This window comes from Lygodium microphyllum, chromosome 28 (assembly GCF_053477565.2).
Source record: "Lygodium microphyllum isolate KBCC chromosome 28, Lygodium_microphyllum_v1.1.10, whole genome shotgun sequence".
Classification (NCBI taxonomy): Eukaryota; Viridiplantae; Streptophyta; class Polypodiopsida; order Schizaeales; family Lygodiaceae; genus Lygodium; species Lygodium microphyllum.
This window is the reverse complement of record NC_141162.1, coordinates 102781184-102802140: the sequence shown is the minus strand read 5'-3', so window position 1 is coordinate 102802140 and position 20957 is coordinate 102781184. Positions and strand designations below refer to the sequence as shown.

The window sequence follows — 20957 nt, the reverse complement described above, 5'->3', positions numbered from 1 at the left end:
GTATCACAGTCTTCACTGTGTCACCTTCATCAGCATTTAAAGCTTGGCGAACTTCTGCCAGAGTGTCCATCTCTTCGTTCTTTAATCCAAGCTCTTTAGCTAATTGCAAGGAAATGATATTTTCATTCGCCCCAAGATCTATCAAGAATAGTGCTTGCTTACCTTGCAACTGTCCCCAAGCTTTTAATAATTTGCGCGTCTCTGGAGTGTGAGTTGTGTTTGCAACTACATCACTAATAGCATTGATTTTCACTGGCGACTTAGGCTTGTTGTCAGAAACCTTGCTTTGTCCCTTGTTTGGACATTGCTTCGCTATGTGGCCTGTTTGTCCACATTTAAAGCACTTCCCTTCTTTCATGAAGCGTTGCTTTTCTTCTTTGGAAAGTTGCTTTGCTTGTGGGTATAGATTGGAGTGAAATTGAGGAGCATTAGGAGGTGCATAGGGCTTCATCTTCTTTTGATTTGATGGCTGCTTTTGCCACTGTTTTTGTCCTTCATTTGGGGCTGAATACTCCTCATCATCAGCTACTCTATTCTTATCATTCTTTTGGAATGATTTGTTGCCATTGTGCTCCATTTCCCATATCTCAGCATGGTCAATGAGTTCCCTGAGACTAGAACAATGATAATGATTAAGAGTAGTACAAAGTTTAAAATGCAAACCTCCTTGAAACTTCCTAAGCTTTTCCGAACTGCTGATCTTCTTGAAATGTTGGACTTTCAAAAGTAGCTCCCAAAATCTCTTGGTATAGTCACCAAGTGACTCATTTTTCCTTTGCCAAAGCCGATCCCATTCCATTTTTACATCTCTTTTGAAATGAACAGGAAGAAATTGGCTTTGTATCATGCGAACAAAGGACCGCCATGATTTTGGGGCAGCATGATCATATTCCAACCCCGTCCACCAAGTATGGGCTAAGTCGGTTAAATGTAAAGCTGCAAACTTAATCTTTTCTTTTTCTTTATACTTGTCACGACCATACAAAATTTGAAATTGACGAATAAACTTCAGAAGAAGATCAGGATTTTGGGAACCATCATACATACTGAACTTGATCTTCTTTTCAAGTTGAGATAGTGACTTAGTCTTCTTCTTCTTCTTATGCCTTCGTCCATGCTCGGATATTGAGGTTGAAGATGATGAAGTGCTTGATGGGGATGAAGATGGAGACGAGGGTGAAGAATGCCGACGCCTTTGACGATGATGAGGTCTTCCACGAGAAGGGTGTGACTCTTCATTACTAGAAGAGGATCCATCAGAATAGGCGCCAGATGACTTTGAAGAAGAGGATGAGCTTCGACACGATCTCTTTCTTTGTCTTGAAGTAGAATGGGACTGCCTCTTAGAAGTAGTTGGACTTCTTGATCGGCTCCTTTCATTGGTATGGCTTTGTCTTCTTGAAGTAGATGGGCTTCTTTCCTTGAATTCTTTGGGATTCTCAGCTTTTTCTAGTTTGAGAAGTTGCTCACGAATTTGCTGATTCTCCTCTCTAAGACTTTGAATGGCTTTGAAGGATAGCACTCGATTGATCCATTGAGAATAAAGAAAAAAAAAATATGCTCAAGCACTCAATGCAAGGGCTGAAAACAAACAAACTTATAATTGTAAGCACTACCAGTGTTGGGGGTGAGGACCGAGCCAAAGCTCTGATACCACTGTAAACGCCCCGAACATCGTAGTATGCTTAACAATTATGATATTCACTTGTTTTCGAGATTTAATATAAAAGAGAATGAACACTTAAAGCTGAAAATGAAAATTACTCACAAAATTACAGCCATGAAAATGTAAAAGTAATGGAGACAAGATTGAGGGTTGAAGATGGGCAACCCCCCCCCCCCCCCCCAAAGGAATGTATTTTCTGCTCAACCCAAGTCCCTTAGGGAAGAGCTCAGTTACAATCAACCTGAGAGTGAGAAGAAGTAATTCTCACTCTCACAAGATCATGCAAATATGTACAAACACACATGCATTATCTATTATGCAATGATAAGAACTGATTTCTTTACAATATGAGAGAAGAAAAAGGGGAATTCAGCCTTTCTCCATCGTTGATTAGCAGTACATGGATAGGGCTTGCTTCTTGTAGCTAAAATGGAAGAAAGAGCTCGAGAAGGAGGTGCTGTAATGAATTTACAGGCTTGCTGTCTTGTAAAAAAAACAGTGATAGAAGAGGGAATATGGAGGAATTTGATAATGGAGAAGTGGGGGATGATGATGGGGATGGATGGGGCCAGTTTCTGGCTATCTGTGGGTGCTGTTCATGAGTTTACAGCAAAGAAAAATGATGATGAATGAAGAAAAACGAGCTCTTATTTATAGGAGAGGGGAGAGCTAGTACAAAAGGGGAAAGTGGAGTAGCACAAGACAAGTGTCCAGCCACATGTCATGAGATGTGACAAGTGGTGGGACACTTGGAAACTTGTGTGACAAGTGTCTTGACACTTGTCTCTTCTTTATGGCCTTCCTTTTTGGGTTGAATACTGTCAAGAATAGAAACAACCAAATTTAGTAAGCACAGTCAGAGTACAAAACTTACTATTTTTAGAATGACATCCCTATTTTTTAGGACTAGCATTTTTAGGCTAATTCGAGGCTCCTAAAATTTAGGGACCTCCTAAAATTTAGGGATCTCCTAGAATTTAGGGACCCCCCCAATATGGGTATCATATGAAAGCTTTTTCCGTGTACATCGCAAAAATGGTATCCGAATCTTCATGTGACTTTCCTATGCAAAGAAATGTGCATTTCAAGCTTTCAGCCCACACATCCACATTATACAAGCATTTCATGATCATGCCATCTTGTTGATTGTAACTGTTTGTTCTGGTGGATCTAGCCCACACTTCAAGGCATCAATCCTTTCTGTGTGCGAGTCTAACCCTGATATGCGTGAGTTCTAGTCATAGGCGCCCAATCGGGTCATATAGGTGGAAGTGTGAACTATCTTTTCTCTAACCCACCGCGTGGGTCCACCATAACCTGTGACCACTCATCAGTGGCAAGCTCCAATGCACTTTTCTTTATATCTAATTAGTGCAAAGGAAATAAATTTAATAAATCATTATATAGACAAATTAATGAAAAAGGATACAAATTCTGTTTCTATAGAGTTGTGACACTGACAGTGGAAACAGGGGTTCTTGATCGCCAGAAGTCTGCCTGTATCGACGGTTCGCGACAAGATTGACTGTAGAGCCCGTTTGTTCCTGGAGCTCCGCCTTCGCCCGAGATTGGTAGCGATTGGAAGCTCTTGATCTCTGCTCTGCTCTGATACCACTGGTGCGCAGATCGGACGCAGAATGCTCACGTGGTGAATCCCAGAAGGTCCCCAAGAATAATGAACTCTACCTTTTTGCACAAAAAACAATGTAAAAGCATGCACGACAAGAGCCAAGAGACAAATTGGGTTCAATCTCCCCCATGCCTTGTGTGAGCGCTTCACAAAGCATGTATTTTATGTATATTTCAATCTTCATGCTCAATAATAGCCCAATTTACAAAAATATGACAAGCTTTTAGCTTTTGAGTTTGCTTTCTACAAAAATAGGAAAATAAAGCTAATGGACGGTGCCCATAGAGTCTGGCACGCCCAATCTCAATGTCCAAATAGAAATAACATATCCGTGCGCATAGGCGCATACAAAATAATAATCAATAATCAATGTCTCAATAGACATAACAAAATATAGGCGTGGCGCCTATCAAAATATAGTCCAAAGGTCGAATACTCGCTAAACTCCAATGCTTTCCTCCGCCACTGCTGCTATCTCTACACATCAACTGAAGCATTCACAATCGTTAGTAAAATAATACAATTAAATCGACAAAAGTGAATACCTAGCAGTCTTCAGCTACATAAATAAATCAACTGGTTAGAAATAAATCCTAACCTTAATTTATTACGAGTGCGCACTCTAAACTCATAAACATTTATTAATTTAATATGCATTTTGCAGAATCACCTGCTATGGAATCACCCATGTACACACTAAATTAATGAAACGCCCGAAAAGGACAGGCGTCCCCATCAACTTCTCGCACAAAGAATCCTCTTTGTGTATGAGCCCCGGTCATCTAAGTTTACGGAATCCACCATAAAACCTCACGGAATCCACCGTGGCACGGAATCCACCGTGGAATATGCCTCCTGGCATTAGGTAGCTTGTACAAGGGTCTAGCAATCAATGCATAGTTTAGTACAAACTGTCGGTAGTATCCTATGTGGCCTAAGAAACATTGAACTCCCGTAAAGTTGGTTGGAGAGGGAAGTTCTATAATTACCTTGACTTTGGAAAACTGTGTAGCTATCCCATTCCTCAACACAATGTGCCCTAAGATGCACCCATGCTTTACCCAAAACTAGTGTATACACCATTCAAAGACTATTCATAGCTTTTCCAAGTGCTCTTCCTAGTTGGTGTGGATGCATTGGTCATTGACAAAGACTTCCAACCATTTCCTAAGCATGTCCTTGAAAATGGTACGCATGAGGCACTAGAAGGTAGTAGGGGCATTAGTCAGTCCAAATGGCATGACTACGTAGGCAAACACCCCCCATTTGGTGGCGAATGCAGTCTTGTGCCTGTCATCTGGATGGACTTGCACTTAGTTATAGCTTGAGAAGCCATCCAAAAATCTATATGTCTTTTTTGCTACCAATCTCTCTAGCATATTCTTTGTGTATGGTAGTGGGTAATTGTCTCTCTTGGTGGTCACATTAACCTTCTTATAGTTTACACATACTCGTATCTTCCCATTCTTTTTCATGACTGTGACTATGGGTGACACCCAGTCCACATGCTCTATCTCATAAATGAATCCAGCCTTCAATATCATATCAATTTCCTCCTTTACAACATGTGCGTGGCTTAGGATTCATTGTGTATGGTTGTTATTTGACTGGTGCTACATGGGGGATCAGGGGGACGTTGTGAGTCACAATACTCAAATCAATTCCCTTCAGCTCATCTAAGGATTATGCAAACACATAATCAAAATCCCTTAGGAGATTTATGAGATCATGCTCCTCCCCCTCGATTAGGTAGTCTACTATGTACATGGGTCGAGGCTTGTCCTTCTCCCCTACCAAATTGACTTCCTTAACCTTGGCTGTGATGGTTTCACTTGCTTGCCCTTTTCATTTGGCCCCTACTAACACCACTATTCTATCACCATTTTTGTACTTCATGAAATGCTTGGGCATGTCTTGGGGTTTCTTCTACCTTCCAGCTTCTTATAAAGACTTTGAATGTTTCATTTTCTCCTCTCGTAGCCTCTTGCACCTTAGGTGGATTGGAAGGTCCCTCATGGTGCGTTGGGTCGTCCCAGGTGGTCAAGGTATTTTGGGGTCACTATCAGAGCTTGCCTCTAACTCAAAATTGTACTTTTCATCCTCACTAGAAGAAGGTGTCTTCCTTGGTGCTTGCAACTCTGAAGCTAACTCTACTCCAAATAATGGTGGGGTGCAAGGGCGAGCTAGTCCTACTTGCTCATAATCTACCACCTTAAGGCATTTTAGCCAAGCTCGATCTCAATCTACCTTGGCAACTCCTTTGCTCACTTGAAATGTGTTGACCTCTCGGGTTTAGTGTCCACTTTGATCTGCTCAATTACTCTTTCCTCCATATCATATTCTACGGTCTCTACTTCCTCTTTGCTCTCCTCACTAGTGGAACAGTAGTCTTCGTACTCGTTATTAGAATTCTCAAGCTAGGACCGTAGGTCACTTGTAGGGTTCCTACTTCTGAGCACCGCCTCACTTGTCATGAGAGCCCAATTATATGACAAATTTAGGTTGTGCACCTTAGTCCATTGGCACTCTCTGCTTTCCATAAGATCCTTGAGAGGCTTTAGTTGGTAGCCGGGTTAGCCGCAAGCTGACTTAACAAGTACTCAAGGATTTTGTGAAGTTCAAGTTTTTTAACTAGGACATGGTAGGTGATTAGTGTTGGTTGGCCCATGGATCTTCCATCCATCATGCACAAAGGTGCTATGGGCAGGTTAGAAGTGATGGCACTCTTAGGTTTGCTAGTGGAGTCTGCAACTTGCATGTATTCATCCTCATCCTCTGAGAATGGGAGATCAATGGTTACCAATACGTGCATCCAATCTAGCCCATCCTCAGGGCAAGGAATGTACCTTGTTAGAGGCCCATAATCACTTCTAGACTTTGAGTCACCCTTCAGTAGGGTAGAGATGGCATCTAAGTCCACTGGTGAGGTTTTCCAAGTGTCCATCTCTATTCTGATTGCTTTTGATCTATTGCCCAAGAATATCAAGCCATTACCCCAATCCAAGGCCTACCTATTAGTAGGATATCATAATCCACTCCCTTCATAACTATGAAGCTCACAAAGAATTGGATTCCCGCTATTTTTAGAGGCCAGTCCTTCAGGACTTTGAAAGGTCTATCCTTCATCCCATTTGCTAAAGTGACATTGAACCTTGTAGTTTCCACTAGTGGGTTTCCCCAAGCTTGCAGGATTGAGTAACTAATTACACTAACCCCTACTCCCATTTCCACTATGCCCTTCCATGTAGTGTCTCTCCTAAGGAAACGATAGGTAAGACTGTGTGCATCTTGGTGCCCTCCCAAAAGGCATTTACTTGTGGGGACTTAGACATTGGATTCAACATTAGGCATGGTATGTGTGTCACGGCATTGCAGTCTAGAAAGTCTTGCGGCTTATGGTCATTATTTTGTTCTACCCATTATTTCAATTATTGCCAAAGTGTGGAGTTTTGCCTAAGCATTCTCCAATGACAATGTCGCAGGAGTTTTTATGAGTGTGATTAGCAAGTTGCCATCCATCCTTCCCTCCTCAGCTTCATGGGCTCCTTGCCAATATATATTGTGTTGTTTGTGTATTCCTGGCCCTCCCATTCTACCCATGTAGCTGTTCACATGGTGGCATTTTCTCTCCTGCCCTTAGATATGTGGGAGATACTAGTGGGCTCATGATTGAGAGTTTATTAATCTCGTCCTCAATTAGAGGTTTGGCATCTTGAAGGTGAGCTTTCACTTCTTTTATCCACTCCTTGACCTTACTACAGCCCTCAGCTAGTTGGGGTCAAGGTTCTCTATAACCTTAGCACTTCCCTTCTCTCTCGTCTTAGGAGCGGATGTTTCTACTTTGGCATCCGTGACTTACTTTCCCTTGGCTAATGTGGCCTCACTCTCGGTCTTGAGCGTTATTTTTGCCTCAGTTCTCTTTTTTCTTCATCGTTGGCTCTTCTTTCCTATGGAGGATGCATCCAATGCTAGGCCCAAGTAGTGAGATACCGGCCTGCTTTGTTTGAGCTTTTATCATGACATTTAGGGGAATAGATGTAGCATCATTGTCGTGTGACTAGACACAAAAGAGTCTAAGTTGCATAGATGGTACGATTGCCAAGCTATTGGAGGGCTTCTACCTAGGGCAATCAACAAACATATGTGTGAATCTGCATTCGGGGCACCTATAGTCAGTATTCTGTCTATTTGCTTGCTCCTTTTCAAGTTAGAAAAATGAGATATGCCCTGGATGGCCATGGGTTCCTAGGTCTAAGCTCATCCTAGGCCTCTACCTCTCCCTCTGCCTAAGGTCATGACCCTGGCGCACAAGTCTATAGTCCATCAATATGGGATTACCTTCTTCGTTATAAGAGACATAAGAGTTCAAGTAAGAATTTTCCTCTAGTGGTTCCTCTACAAAGTGCACTGGATCTTCGCACGGTGGATGGATCATGATAGGTGCTAGAGGTCCAGGAATTCTAGTAGGGTTGATATCTATCCTCAGGGGGGTGGCTGGCTTTAAATTGTGGGCATAGGGAGAACCAAAGGGGCTCCCCTTCTGAAATATGGCTATCTAACTCCTGGATAATATGGCTAAGTGTAAGGATGTTGGTAAGGTAACTGGGTAAGGTAACCGTCTTGGCAGCCGGCATAGTGCATGGTGTCGTGCCCGAATCTTCCACAATTGGTGCAAGTCCTTGATATGGGATCGGGGCATTCAGAGGGAAGGTGATTCCCTCCACAATGTGCACACATTGCACATGGGATCGCATTGCTCTTCATTTCGACTCTTGTAGTCTAGCCAACTCTTATTTTAGGTCGGCTATAGCTTGGGTCTATCAACACTCTTCCCTTTTTCCTATTCATTGAAGACTACTCATTCACTAGTTTGCTATAACTCTCTCGGTATTCCTGATTGCATTGCTACTTGGTTGCTTCATCCCCAAGAGCTTCACTCCCTAAGCAAGTCATTCACATATATGGCTTCCTCAAATACTCTCACAAGCACATCTTTTTGTATGTTTGAGTTGCTTGCAATGGCCTCATAAAGTTCCTCATTGCAGATCTTGTTAATGAATAAGTAGAGACCGCTCTCTCATTAGCTCGCTTAGTTGCAAGTATCCTCTTATAGAGACTCCTCACATGGGTGATGTAGTGCCATATGTCCTCTTCATATTTCTGGCTGATATTCATCAACTTAACAATGAGGTTATTGGAGTATCTTGCCTCCAAGAATCTCTTGATGAATAGATCCTTCAACTCGGTGAAGTTATTACATTTAGCATTGTCTAGACTAGTGAGCCAAGTCCCATCCCTTGTCTCCCAAGCAAAGACCAAATGCCTTGCTCGTTGAGTGGGGTCCGTGAGGTTGTAAGCCTCACATACCTGCTGCTCAAATTACTTGACGAAGCCGTGCGGACCGTTGTGTGCCTGGTATTTATCAAGTTGCTTTGCAACTATGGGTATTTTCATTTGTCTCTTGGCATTTGGGGTAGCTCCCAGCCCACGGCTAGCAATGATCCCGCCAAGGTTGCCCCACTTTGCTCAGCACCGCTGGTATTATTTAGCAATATTTTGGTGAGTAGGTCGCTTACTATAAGATCAATTTCCAAGACTCTCTCGCTATCGGCATTGCCTCCCGTTCTATTCCTTCCATATAGTTGGGATCCTGTGAACTTCATTGAGCTCTCTCTCATGATGGAACCTCTGAGCCCTTTGCTCCTGGCTATAACTTGCAATGCATTGAAATGCCATCCTTGCTAGTCTCCTCTCTTCCTCAAGGTCAACCATGATATTGGCCAATGGTCTTCCATGGTGCACTATCCTCGTTTGCTGGTCGTATTGTGTGACAAGTTGCCGGATGTCATTAGGGTGCTCAGCCATGTTAACGTCAAGGTCGAGGTTTAGACTCTGTTCTCACTCGAGTTGGTGCCTGCCATAGTAGTTGCCATAGTAGTTAAGGTCAAGGTCAAGGTTTATACTGTTCTCACTCGAGTTGGTGCCTGCCATAGTAGTTACCTCCCAACCCACTAGTGCATCTATGAGGTTAGCTAAGCCGGCTAGAGACGTATCCCTAATCTTGGTAAGCCTTTCCTTCTCTCGGCAATGTGATGGTTTGGTCCCCTCTATGTCTTCGTTCCCAGATTTCTGGGGCCCTTGTTCAATTCTTGTGGCTGTACTCCTATTGGTGGGTTTGTGTTTAGGTTAATTCCCCTTATTGTGTTCCTTGTTAATCCAATAGTTCACAAATGTACAGCACTTATACACAGGCAGTGCATCTCAATGTGCATTGTGAAAAATCAAGTTTTCCAACTTTCATATGTGCTTAAATGCATATACTGCCAAATGTGACCCTTTTGATGGAGTCAAAAACATCAATTAGTTTCCTGCTCTTGATTCTTTTAGAAGGGGATTTGAATACTCTCGACCAATTGAAACTAGGTTTTCTACAGGTTATGATAGGTGGTCTATCAGGCATCCAGCCCAGTGAGTTAGCTTGGGTCTCCAATTAGGTAATGGCCAAAGGTTGGATCTTTCAATCCTCCATAAATTGTTATGTTGTGGTTCCTCCTTTCTTTGAGTGCAAATAGTCCTACAATTTCATTTACATGTTCAGACTCTAGCTACTGGTTAGTTGGGAATAGACCCCAACAAGCCCTTGAAGGGTTAAAATTTGATCAAATAGGGTTTTGGATAATTGGTCCAAGTCTTAGACTCAGTCATCCAAGTTGGGGGTTTGTCCATCCGAGTGGTTAGACTTGGACTTGGACAAGGGATACCCCGTCTGAGTGTCCAAGTGGTTGTCAGAGGCCCAGATTCGGCCATTTGAGGCCGAGTGGACTTCTGAGAGGGTCACTTAAGTGGCTCGAACGTCCGAGCCACTATCACAACTTGACCATCCGAGGCCTATGGCCGCCGTTCGAGTGGCGCCTGAAAATCGTTGAATGGAAAAAACACCCTATCCAATGATTTAATGCCACTGTTTAAATCATCAAGGAGTCTGGATCAATACAACAATCAACAACTAGGATTCAGAATATACCTAGAAGAGCTAGAATTGTTAAGGATAAGGATCTACCATGAGCTTGTGGACCTGCTAGTCACTCCCTGTCTCTCTCTCACTAGCTCTCTCTCAATCTCCCTAAATGCAAATGAGCTCTCGCTCCCCCTTGTTTCACCTTTTCTGTTCTCTCTTTCTTTCCTTGCCTTCTATTTTCCTTCCTAGACATGCAAAATCTAATTCATTTCTTCCCCTGTTTCCGTGTTTTCTAGTTATCTAAAGAGTTATCTTTTTCTTATTTTTCTTTATTTCCCAAATCTAATAGAAAATGCACAACTCCTACCCTAACCAATGCATATAGAGCTTCCTAAACATAAACTAATCCACAAAAGAGATTGAATAGCCTCTGACTCCCTTGCTTCCTACCTAAAACCAAGTGCCATTTCGGAGTTGAACTCCTACTTCATCACTCAATTTGATGCACGCAAGCACTCAAAGCTTGAACTTATTGTGGTCCTGACAACAGAACCAAAACGTAGGAGCTCTTGCTCAACCACCAAGACCCATGGACCACTTATTGTTTCAAGTGTTTCAAGCCAAATGCAATTGCTACCTCTCACATAGCCATATGCGCTCTCACACCTACAAGTATAGTGAGCTTACCTCCATACTCGATTGAGTTGCCTCCTCCCTTAAGCACTCCTATAGCTCCAGGATCCAAGGTGCAAGCTTAAGCAATCTGGATCCTCAAGCTCCAAGCTCCATGCTCCATTGCCACGGGCGAGACAAGAGAAGAGAAGAGAAGAGAAGAAGAAGTGAGGAGAAGATGGAGAGCTTCTCCACCACGGTCCTTCACCCTCATATACTCACTCTCTCACTCCTTCACACACTCTCTCTCAAGCACAAGCTCAAGCAAGTAAGAACAACAAAAAGAAGAGAATAAGAGAGCTAGTTTTGGCCACACACAAGAATGATATTCTTCATTCACTTTTTGCATTTTTATACATACCCTCCTCTTTGGGGGTCCATCCCTTTTTACATAACCATCCATTTTAGCCTAGGTCCTCTTTCGTTATTCCTTCCTATTTTCATGGTGAGTGTCAACAAATAGCTGGTAATGTAGTGGACAAAGGCTTCATCTGTTGGATTCAAGGAATAGGGGATGGAGTGGCCATTACTAAAAACTATGATTAGTTGTGTGTTCCACCTAGCATGGTATTAAAAGGACACTCTATCGAAACCTTGATTGGTAGTATCTACAGTGACGTGTCCAATGTGGGTAACTATAAGCGTATTTCAATGAGCAAGCTATACTTGCATCACAGAATATAGAGGTGGCTACTTTGAATGATCATGCATTGCAGTTGATGCTAGGGGAGGTTAGACAGTGTTATAGTATACATTCGATTGTAGAGACAGATGACTCATTTTTGTCATCGGTTAAGTGTTTAAATACATTAGAACTTGCAGGTGAATTTCCTCCTCATTTATTGTTTCTAAATATAAATGCACATGCTATTATTTGCAAGAAAGGGTCCGTGTAATTGTACACGATTGATATGTAGGGCTTTCAATAGAAAAGTGATAGATGCTATGATAATAACAAAGAAAAATGTAGGCAAACAAGTTCTTATTCCTTAGATTGCATTTAATTCCAAAGCTACACAACTACCATTTACTATGAAATGGAGGCAGCTTCCATCTAATTGGCATTCGCTATAACGATCAACAAGTCACAGGGACAAACTCTATCCATTGTTGGGCCTTATCTAAAAGCGCCAATATTTACACATGGACAGTTGTATGTTGCATTTTCAAGGGTAAAATCTTCACATAGTGTGAAAGTCCTATTGAGTGAAAAGGATGGGGATATGACCACAAACATTGTATACAAGGATGTACTACGGAAGGTGCAGTGATGTGCATTGCTTTTTCTACAAAGATGTAGTTATTAATGACCATGTAGGGTCACCGGTTTGGCATATGTGTGAATTGCTCTTCATGCCATATTTGGTTACCATATACTATTTTGGAAGTGGATTATTTTTCATGTTTCAGTATTTATTTGACTTTTGTATATGCCTACGCTAGACTGGGCTATTACATGGCTTCTAACTATCAAAAGGAGCTATATTGCACGTTGCATGCAATAACAAGTGATGATATCATAAGGACACTTGCAACAGTTGTTGAGAATTTACATGATGATGTCAATGTAGACATTAAGCTCCTAGTTTTGAAATTATACATTGTGGATATATGTAATGTTTTCGGGTGCATATGTACAAGGTTGACCAAAGAAGAGGTTTCAATGCTCTTATACTAATAAAATACCGAGGCATTGGTTTAAGTATGGGTTCAAGGATTTGGGTTGTTTTGTGACACTACATCATGTGTCAGTACTTACTGAATTATTTACAAATATTCAGCCAGGTATTATTATTTTTAGAATGAAATGGTCTTAGTTAGTTATTCCACAAACTTATATTGTGATTTTATTCAAATACAAGTGCTAAAAAGAGAGGTAAGACTATCGCATCCCCCAATGCAATTACCAGCATAAACTATAGGATCAACCCTTGCTTCACCTTTGCATGTTTTGCTTAAGGATAAAGATTTTTCTAATGATTTCTTGAAGAAGGGGAAGCTTTATTTCTATTAGGTACCTTGGAGACATTGTCTTTTTTATGTTGACATTGGCCATTTATCTATGGTACTTGGAAACAATTAGGCATGTGTAGACAAAAAATAAGATGCCTTAAACTTAGGCTTCATGGCTTATTAATGAAAAGTAGGATGTCTTATACCTTCCCTTCATGGCATGATCGCTAGAAAGAGGTCAAAGATATTGGAATAAAACAAAAGGCACACAGAGAGAGAGGGAGAAGGAGACTTTATAGAGAAAATTGGAGGGAAAAAGAGAGGGAGAGAAATAAAACAACTTAGAAATGAAGAGGGAAAGAGGAGAGAGAAAGCGGAGAAATGAATTATTGAGTGAAGTTGTTGTGCGATAGCACGGTGCACGGCAACTTCACTTGCCACTTCGCAACACCTTCAACGCGCAAAGTTGCTGCGAAGTAGACTAGCACGCGAAAGATGAGTACATGATTATTTGCATGCTTGTGTGAATAGTCTCAACAAATAGCCTCTTCACATTGGTGGACATTCACACATTAGGCATGGAGTGCATCATCCATTGTGCGTGAAGCACACCATTTTTCCTTCTTTTGTGATCAAAGGGAAGCGATGTTCACAAACTGCATAACACAAATTAATTGAAGCAAAATGAATCTATTCCACATATATTTTGGTTTTGTTCCTTAGCACAAAATCTCTAGGATGAAGAAGTGGGTTCATGATACAAGTCTGAATCCTAGGTATGAGCAATCAAGGCTAATGCACATCTCAATCCTAGTATTAGCAATCAAGGCTACGCTATTTGGAGACAAAGGTCCCCTTGGTGAGGCGAACTTAAAAGTATGGTTGATTAGGGTAGCTGTATTTAAGCACTTATGGCAAGATAGGAACAAGGTGGTCTTAGAGAAGGCAAAAGGATATTGTTTGGGGTATCTATAAGGGAGATTCTAGCTTAGTTAAGTCACATAGAAAGGAAAGTTATGGGTCATTGGGTGTAAAGTTGGCTATAAAAGCAAAAAGATAAGTGGGGCAATTTTTGCTTGGGACATCTATAAGAGGCATTCTATCTTTATAAGGGAGATTCTACCTTTACTTGAGTCGCTCAAAGAGAAGTTATGGGTCATTGGGTATAAAGTTGGCTATAAGATGCTAAAAAAAGTTTCCAGCTGGCTGTTTTGGGGTTTTCCTTCCAGTTGCATCTACATCTCCATTTCCATTTAGCAGATTTGAATGATAGAACCTGGCAATCTTAACCAATTGAGAGTGAAGTAGATAATGGATTTGAATGATAGAACCTGGCAATCTTAACCAATTGAGGGTGAAGTAGGTAATGGATTTGATCAGCAGATCCATTCTTTTAAGGATTACTTTGATCATCCTAGGTTTAACTCTGCATTCCAAGATGTTTATCAAGAGTGAGGAAAATGGTTTAGGAATTGCCTGTTGATTTTGAGGCTTTGAAGGTGTGTTTTGAAGGCTTCTTACAACCTCACCTCTAAGTTAAGGATTTAGCATGTTGGACTTGGATGTGTTCTCTGCATGGGCTTCTTCCTATTTCTTTCATGCCTTCTTGGACCCAAAGGCCAGTTGAAGCAGGGCCAATTCGTATGTCATTTCGATTGTTCTTTAACAATGTGTTTGCTGTATCTGATAGCATGGAGATTTAGGCCATTTAGGTCTTGTTTAGCCTGCCTTACCTCAACAATTGTTACAAAACCTCTTAGCATAGAGATCAGGCAGAGATGATACTGATTAGACTTGTTTGGTCTGGCTGGCTTATCTCAGGATTCATACTTTTGTGACTGGTCCTGGTGACTTCTTTGTTCTAGCAAAGGTTCAACTGATCTTTGACTCTATCACAGGTAGCTCCTTAATGCCCATTCCTTCTCCTCTATGCTGATCCTGAGAGATTCGAATTCGACCATTTTGAAGTCATCTTGTTCTAAACTTCAGATAACTTCTCTAACTTCAATTAGTAGAAGTCCAAATTTTCCTTTGTTGTAGCCCTAACCGAAAGCAACCATCTTTCAATTATGTCTTAGTAGTGTCATTGTCTTATCTGTAGTGCTTACTGAAGCAGAGCCATGTTTGTCACCATTAATACCTTCGGGATTCAACTGTCTTATTTGTAGCCCTTACAAAAACATAGCTAGCCATGCAAGTAAACAAGAAAATCTCCCCAAGAATTGCTTCATACAGGCAACCCCTTCCCTTCCATTGTGTGTTATCTTGTCATCATTAGAAATATTTTCAGCGATTGGGGAACATTACCCTCCGATGTTTCATGCACCTAACCCATGATGCAGCTAGATTTTTTGCACCTGGTCTATATCAAGGTAACTGGATAAACAATGCACTTGGCTAAACAGAGGATCATGGTAGAGGTTTATCTAGTTAAAAGTCAATATGTGATATATGCCTTACGGTATATTTCTCTTGACTACTTTGGATTTCTACAAAACAAACACAGAACTCATAGAAAAATAGCATTTAATTATAACAGTAATAAGTTACACCGGGTCATGGGAACACAGAAAAATAACAATGAAACCTACACCAGGTCTAAACATGGATTTGGGTACAACAGAAGTTTAATGCCGCGGTAAAATGCATATAAACTCTTCTCAAAATGCACATCTTGCTGTACGTTGTTACATCTCAACTTGAGCTCAGAATGATAGTTTTGCCAAGAGTCCAGAGCACAATGGAGAGTTCCATAGCAAAAATGGTGTATAAGCAGCCCCTGTCCAATACAAAACCGTATACGGAAATGCCGGCACTGCAGTGCTGCAGATATGTCACTGCATAGAAAGAAAATAAACATGTTTAGTTAAATCCAGAGTGATTAAGGGTTGAAGATGAAGTTAGATACAATTAGAAATCCTTCCCAATTGCTTATCATTTGGCACATAACTAAGAACCAATATTCTCCAATTTGTATGGCATTGACTAGAAGATCAGCTTAACCAATTACCCAGGGCATGTCTTTTGCGGTATGAATAAGAGTCATTGAGTGAGTCTTTTGTAGACCGGAATAGCTGCAAGCTCACATTCAAATCACTTTCTGGTTCATTATCTGCCACAGCTAGGACTAAATCATTATATGGGCGTGTCATCCCATTATCTGCTGTTGGACTCCCTGTTTTAAAACTCCCATTATATCTGCGATAATTAGCTGCTCCTGTGGCTGTTAACTGTTCAGCCTCAGTGATTACCCTTCCTTGGCATTGGACATCGATAGAAGCACCATCATCATCATTGCTGTCTCCACAACATGTTGCAACGGCATGCCATTGGCTCACAATGCACACAATCCTTTGTGCCATGTGAGTAATCTTGGCCGCTGCGTGAAGACACAGACTGAAGCCGATCAATTGCAGTGCACAACAAACCTGTGTGCATAATTCATCCATGACATAAATTTATAGGAATACAAAAGTGAATCACATCATCAATGTGAGGAATTATGAGTAAAATTATGACAAGATATTATGCACCAACTGATTGATTCTAATTGCCTACCACAAGTTCACCAATTCTAGCAAAGCTGACGATGCTGCTGGAAGCAGTGACTTGGAAGAGCATGGCAAATTGGGTGAGAGTGATGGCGAACAGAGAAGAGACAATGAAAAGTCGGAATCTATGGCTGATCACCAGAAGCTGCTGTCTTAGCCGCATGTGCTCATGCAAGATCACCGAGACTGGAGGAGCTGGATCAGCCGGACAAGTGCTGGCACCAGGATTATTATTGTCATCACCCTCAACCTTATCTGGATCATCATGTATGCGATTTAATATCAGGAGCTGGTAGTAACCCTCCAGACGAAGTAGTTGAAGGCAGCAAGTGAGCTTGAACAGAAGGCACATAAGCAGGAACATGCTGTTGTTGTACAGCCAGGAGACAGTGAGGAGAGAACACATTATGATTTTCTGCAAAACCGGGTACTGCTCGTTCAGGCCTGGAAGGGTGACAGATGCATCCACAAACCAGAGGATGTTATGAACGAGCTCTACAACAAAAAAGGGGAGGAGAATTTTTCCAAGGAGACTGAAGGCACTCTGCAAAGAAACCATATTACTGATTAATCCATTAAAACTAGATGAGTACATAAAACAAAGTAGGCTTTAAATTACAATTGAACATCATGACTTCAGAAAAAATGCATTGCAGCATAAACTCATTACAAATATTGAACACCCCCTAAGCATCCTATCATGCTAGTAGCTATGACACTGCATGAAACTGAAGCAACAGATACAGTAGGATCATTGCAGTGTTGATCCTCCCCTTAAGTATGCTATTGATGACTGTAGACTTCCAGGAGATCGTGTCATTACCATTTGTAACCACTGATAAATGCATCAAGCCAATTTTCCAATCGTATCAACCTCAATTACGAGCAGTTCTCTCTTACCTGCAGCTCCTCCTTGTACCTCTGCTGGACATCCGGGGCATCATTGCGCAGAACATGGTTGAGGAGCAGGAGCTCCTTGAGGGAGTAATGTCGCAGGAGTTGCAGCATACAGAAGAAAGAGATTGCGCAGACGAGAGACTCGGAGACATCCACAAGCTTCTGATAAGGCTGCTTCTGTGCATCATCACAGTCTGAGCATTGGACGACCAGGCATTCAAGGCCAGGCACCACCAGTGCCCAAACCAGAAATACCAGACATGACCAGAGGGCCTGCAGAGGCTGCCGCCCACTCCCCTCGAACACCCCAAACAGGCACAGCTTCGATCGGAACCCTCGCACAACCTTGGCCTTATACCTCTTCACTCTGCTGTTTGATCTTGTGGATGTACCATTATTGCTGCTGTAAGTTAGTTTTCCTGGGCCATAATCCACATAAGTGCTTTCACTAATCAGCAATGGCACATGCGATTGATCCCCATGATGACTGTAATTCTGTACCAATGCGGTGCTTCTGTCTTCTTCTTCTTCTTTAGCAATGTCTTCAATACAATCATCTGCTGAACTCTGTTGCAAATCCACCATGATCTTTTGTTCAGTGTCTGTCTGTATCTGGACGGTTTGCTGACAATTTGACACAGAAACCCAATCTAGTGGCCGTATTATAAAGGAAGAAGCTCAGTGTTTGTCTGTGTCTGGACTATTTGCTGACAATTTGATACAGGAAGCCAATTCGATAGCTGTATTGGAAAGGAATAAGCTCAAAGTTTTTCTGTATCTGGACGATTAGCAGTCTGAAACATTTGCTGCCAATTGGACACAGAAACCCAATCTGTCTAGTGGATGTACTATACACACAGAAGCCCAATCTAATGTATGCAATATAAAGGATCCATACGCCGAATGCGGCAGAAGAGAATCAGAGGGTAAATGCATCACACCTGCTAATCGCATAACCCCTGGAGTTTTTACAAATCATATACGTAAGTGGTGTCCATGTGAGGGGAGATGTCTGATGGAGATACACATCAAAATACCCATGTGAATTAGGGTGCGATTGTCATCTTCTGAGACTGTTACACAATTATAGATTAAGGAAACGGATGAATTGAGAATTGTGGAAGGGGGAGAACCTAATATCTAAGCGCTCCTCTATGTCAATCTATCACTGGCGGATATCAATGGAGAAGGGGGGGGATCTTCCAATTTATACAAAAAAAAAGACGGGTGGGTTTACTTGGGGATGCTTTACTTTTGGAAATCGTAGAATTCTTGCGTGCGGAGCGCAAAGAGGCATCTCTGTGTCTCTCTCTTTCTGTGTCTGTCTGTCGTCAAATCACAAAGCGACGCTTCTTTCCCAGCTCGCTGCTGACACGCAAAACCGAGAGCCTCTCATCAAAGGCGTGACTTCCATTAAAAAATTGCGCCTCTGTCACATGGGGACTCCGAGTCACCCTTCATGGCGCACCATGAAAGATACTCGCCCATCCTGGAAGCCTGCCCTTTCACTTACACAGTTGTTCACGCATAGCTTTGAGCCCAATTACTTGTCATCCTACCCTTCATTACTTGTTCCACCTCTTGATGTCTAAGTGGAATTATTCCTTCCACCCATGACTTCCAAGTGGAACAAATAATTCCAATTTCCACCCCATTAGATTCACAAGTGGAATTAGCTCTTTCAGCCATAACTTTTATTGCAAGTGGAGTGTGCTCCATTACCTTTGCTTCACATGATATGGCGTTACGCATAGCCACATTACATCACTCACCAATCTTCACTAGCAAGCCTAACAAGCTCGCTGATTGTGCTATTCACACAGTCTGGCATCCTTGTGAAGCCACACCTCACTCGCTTCGCACTTTTGTAAGGGGGAGGGGAAGCAAAAAAGGATGGACAATACACTTCATACACAACAAACATCCATAATAATGTGCAAAACCCAACTATCTCAAGAGGGAAACACCCATACTTTTAAAGTTTCTTTCTCTATAAGGAAAAATCACAACTTCCAATGATTCACGATACACCCCTAAGAGAGAAGCATACGTATAACAACACAATTGAATTAAAGCTCAACAATAGTATTTTGAGTTAGCTAAATAAAAGAGTATGCCATTAGAGGACACAATGAATGGTGTAAGTGGCCATCTAGGCTCATCTGGCAGTTAGAAGGTGAGGTGCTAGCCAAGGTTGAATCTAAATCTTGAGTGGGACAAAGCTACACGTGGTTGTAGACACCTAGTCCAAGCATCTTGAATTGCCCTACAAGAAAGAAGCTTATGAGGCTAAGTCTAGCTTGCCCAACTTGGCCACCATATGGTAGTTGCTTAAGCCCATCCTACCAAATAGAACACTATGTATAACTAACTACTTACAAAACCATATGCAAAAAAATAAAGGCATTATAAGGTCTAATAATGGCCATGTATATACTATTAGTTAGGATACTGTGTTGTGTGTGTGTATTAGTTAGGATAATGGTCTATAAGTGTGGCCAATGAAAAGACAAAAGAGCTACATAATTGCTTCCCACAAACTCTGATGGCATGCATATGCTCATTGAAGGAGATCTAAGTGATCCCTTTGCCAAAGCAATGTCTCCTAGTTGCATAGTTCTTCATACTTTCCTTTTCTTGCATGGTTATGGTCGACAACACCAACAAAGGCAGCTAGGATTGTATTAAGGAGACAACAATGTGAAAAATGAACATTAATTCATAGCACACTATAAAAGAGCCAAAATAGAGTTATGCCCTTAGAAGAGTCAAGTCCTATCCATCTACTAAACCTATTTAAACAATGTGTGAAAACTTTATGTGTGTACATTAAGAAGAAATAACATACTATAAGAAATGCAAGAAACTATAATGGCTTGTATTATAACAATATATAAGCATCTTGAGACTTGAAAGATCATGTCCTTTACCTATAAGCACAATACATTATATTTGACTTTCAGCATTCTCAAACACAACACACCCACTACAAAGTTGCACACTTGCTCTCTTCTTGCAATTTTATTGTCATTGAAAGCTCTCTAATATGATTACATAAGATATGTATGGGTGCATCTGCTAACATATTTGTGTTTTTGAGGTGAGGAGGTTTGATGTGTCTATGTGGGTTTTTAGGTCACAAAAATTTTGGGGAAAAGGGACCACATGACAATGAAAAGGAAAGTACAAACATTGAAAAGGATACATTACACCTTTCCTTGTCACTAACATATCACCTCTCCTCATATCAAGACACCTTTTACATGTACACTTGTGTATGTGTTTGTGCATGCACACATTTAAGAGATGTGGATGTGTTCATGTAATATCATATACCATGAAAGAGGTTGTAGTTGAATGGGTGTGGATTTGTGTTACTTACATTGCGTATGTGTGTGGACAATGTAGTTTGTGGTGCATGCATTGACACACATGCATCTCTTCAACATAGCCCCTCTCATCCCCTTGTCTTATAGCACATATATCTTCTCTCACAATGAAGATCCTATGTGTCTCTTTGTGTATGCATGCTCCAACATAACCCCAAATCTAATATTCTCAAGTGATGTCAAAAACATCGAAGGTAATTATTGAAATCTTTGTTAAGCACATTTTTGTATGCAACTTGAA

The 20957-nt window shown here is 41.4% G+C and overlaps 1 protein-coding gene across 2 annotated transcripts; it reads right to left on the bottom strand.

The window, feature by feature from the left end:
* Positions 1-15397: 15397 nt before the first annotated feature.
* LOC148011817 (uncharacterized) lies at positions 15398-18871 on the bottom strand. 2 transcript variants are annotated; one of them, XM_087670745.1, is made up of 4 exons: positions 17331-18871; positions 16438-16974; positions 15890-16307; positions 15398-15716 (listed from the first exon to the last, which is right to left on the bottom strand). In XM_087670745.1, the coding sequence occupies exons 1-4, from the start codon at positions 17910-17912 to the stop codon at positions 15574-15576; spliced, it is 1680 nt and encodes a 559-aa protein (XP_087526871.1). In that variant the 5' UTR covers positions 17913-18871; the 3' UTR covers positions 15398-15573. The 2 variants fall into 2 exon arrangements, with proteins under 2 accessions (XP_087526871.1, XP_087526872.1); XM_087670746.1 differs by having other exon boundaries at positions 16438-16845; positions 17331-18870.
* Positions 18872-20957: the final 2086 nt, after the last annotated feature.

Coding starts and splice junctions, on each gene's coding strand:
- LOC148011817 (XM_087670745.1), bottom strand. CDS start 17,912: ATGGTGGATTTGCAACAGAGTTCAGCAGATGATTGTATTGAAGACATT. Junction 16,975..17,330: donor GGTACAAGGAGGAGCTGCAG/GTAAGAGAGAAC, acceptor GTTTCTTTGCAG/AGTGCCTTCAGTCTCCTTGG. Junction 15,717..15,889: donor CCGCAAAAGACATGCCCTGG/GTAATTGGTTAA, acceptor CTTTCTATGCAG/TGACATATCTGCAGCACTGC.